Below are 963 nucleotides of genomic sequence, written 5' to 3' on the forward strand. Positions count from 1 at the left end.
CAGCACACGGTGCCAACAGCGCGGGAATATATGTTAGCTTTCCTCAACTACACTTTACTATGAAAATCCACACAAAATTTTGGCGTAGAAGTATACAAAAACCACCGATAATTTCCTCACAATTTCCATATTCCTACCAACACATGTGCACATTTTCCCCTCCCTAGACTAGCTCTCGGTGACCTACCTCCTTCTTCAGCTTCAAAGCCGTCTGCCCATCCTTCATATCACCATAGGTCTCCAAGAATGCCTCCCGCCCATCCTCTGGCCACAAAGTCTCATTAGCCAGATTCAGCAGGGACCACATCTCCCCAATGTTATTCTGAATCGGAGTGCCTAAAACAACCTCACTGGATCTTCACTTGTTTTACGTGAACTGGTGTAAAACTCCATGAAAAACGCGATGATATTCACACTCCGCAGTAGCCGTGAAATATGAAATTTTTCATATCACTAGGGCGAAACTCCTCTGATTCTGTGCTGATTCCCTCAGCTGTGCTCAGTCACTCCTACTCGCGTTAACCTACCCGTGAGAAGGAAGCGGCTGAGGCAGGGCACCCTCGAGCAGGCCTCTCTCATCCTACTGCCCACACTCTTTAATCTGTGTGCTTCATCGAAGACCCCAGCACACCACTGGAATGCGGTAAAGTTGTCAAGCTCAGCTGATAAGGTCTCATAGCTGCATATCAATACGTCGAACTTGGGGAACTAAAACGACCGCTGTGGGAATCGAACCCGGATCAAATGAGCATCCCTCCCTCCACACGGACACGATAGTCTACCATCAAACAGCCTTACCGTATAAGAAAACACTTCACTGTAAATTCCCAGAAAATGACAACACTCCCACTAAAAACTATCCCTCCTCTGCTCCTTGTAAATTCCAGAAACAAGATCCTCAGACTTCTCCCGAGCGTTTCAAGCGAATCAACGCCCAGTATTCCCTCCCTCACCTCCTCAGCT

The 963-nt window shown here is 47.6% G+C and overlaps 1 protein-coding gene across 1 annotated transcript; it reads right to left on the reverse strand.

Moving 5' to 3' along the window:
• Positions 1-183: 183 nt before the first annotated feature.
• Positions 184-708, reverse strand: Pmar_PMAR008334 (helicase, putative; the record flags this gene model as incomplete). Its single annotated transcript, XM_002777913.1, has 2 exons — positions 184-336; positions 528-708. Coding segments are annotated over 2 exons (334 nt in total), but the record flags the coding sequence as incomplete, so codon positions are not given.
• Between the last annotated feature and the right edge of the window lie 255 nt (positions 709-963).

The sequence above is a fragment of the Perkinsus marinus genome (assembly GCF_000006405.1).
Source record: "Perkinsus marinus ATCC 50983 genomic scaffold scf_1104296950658, whole genome shotgun sequence".
NCBI classification, from domain to species: Eukaryota; Perkinsozoa; order Perkinsida; family Perkinsidae; genus Perkinsus; species Perkinsus marinus.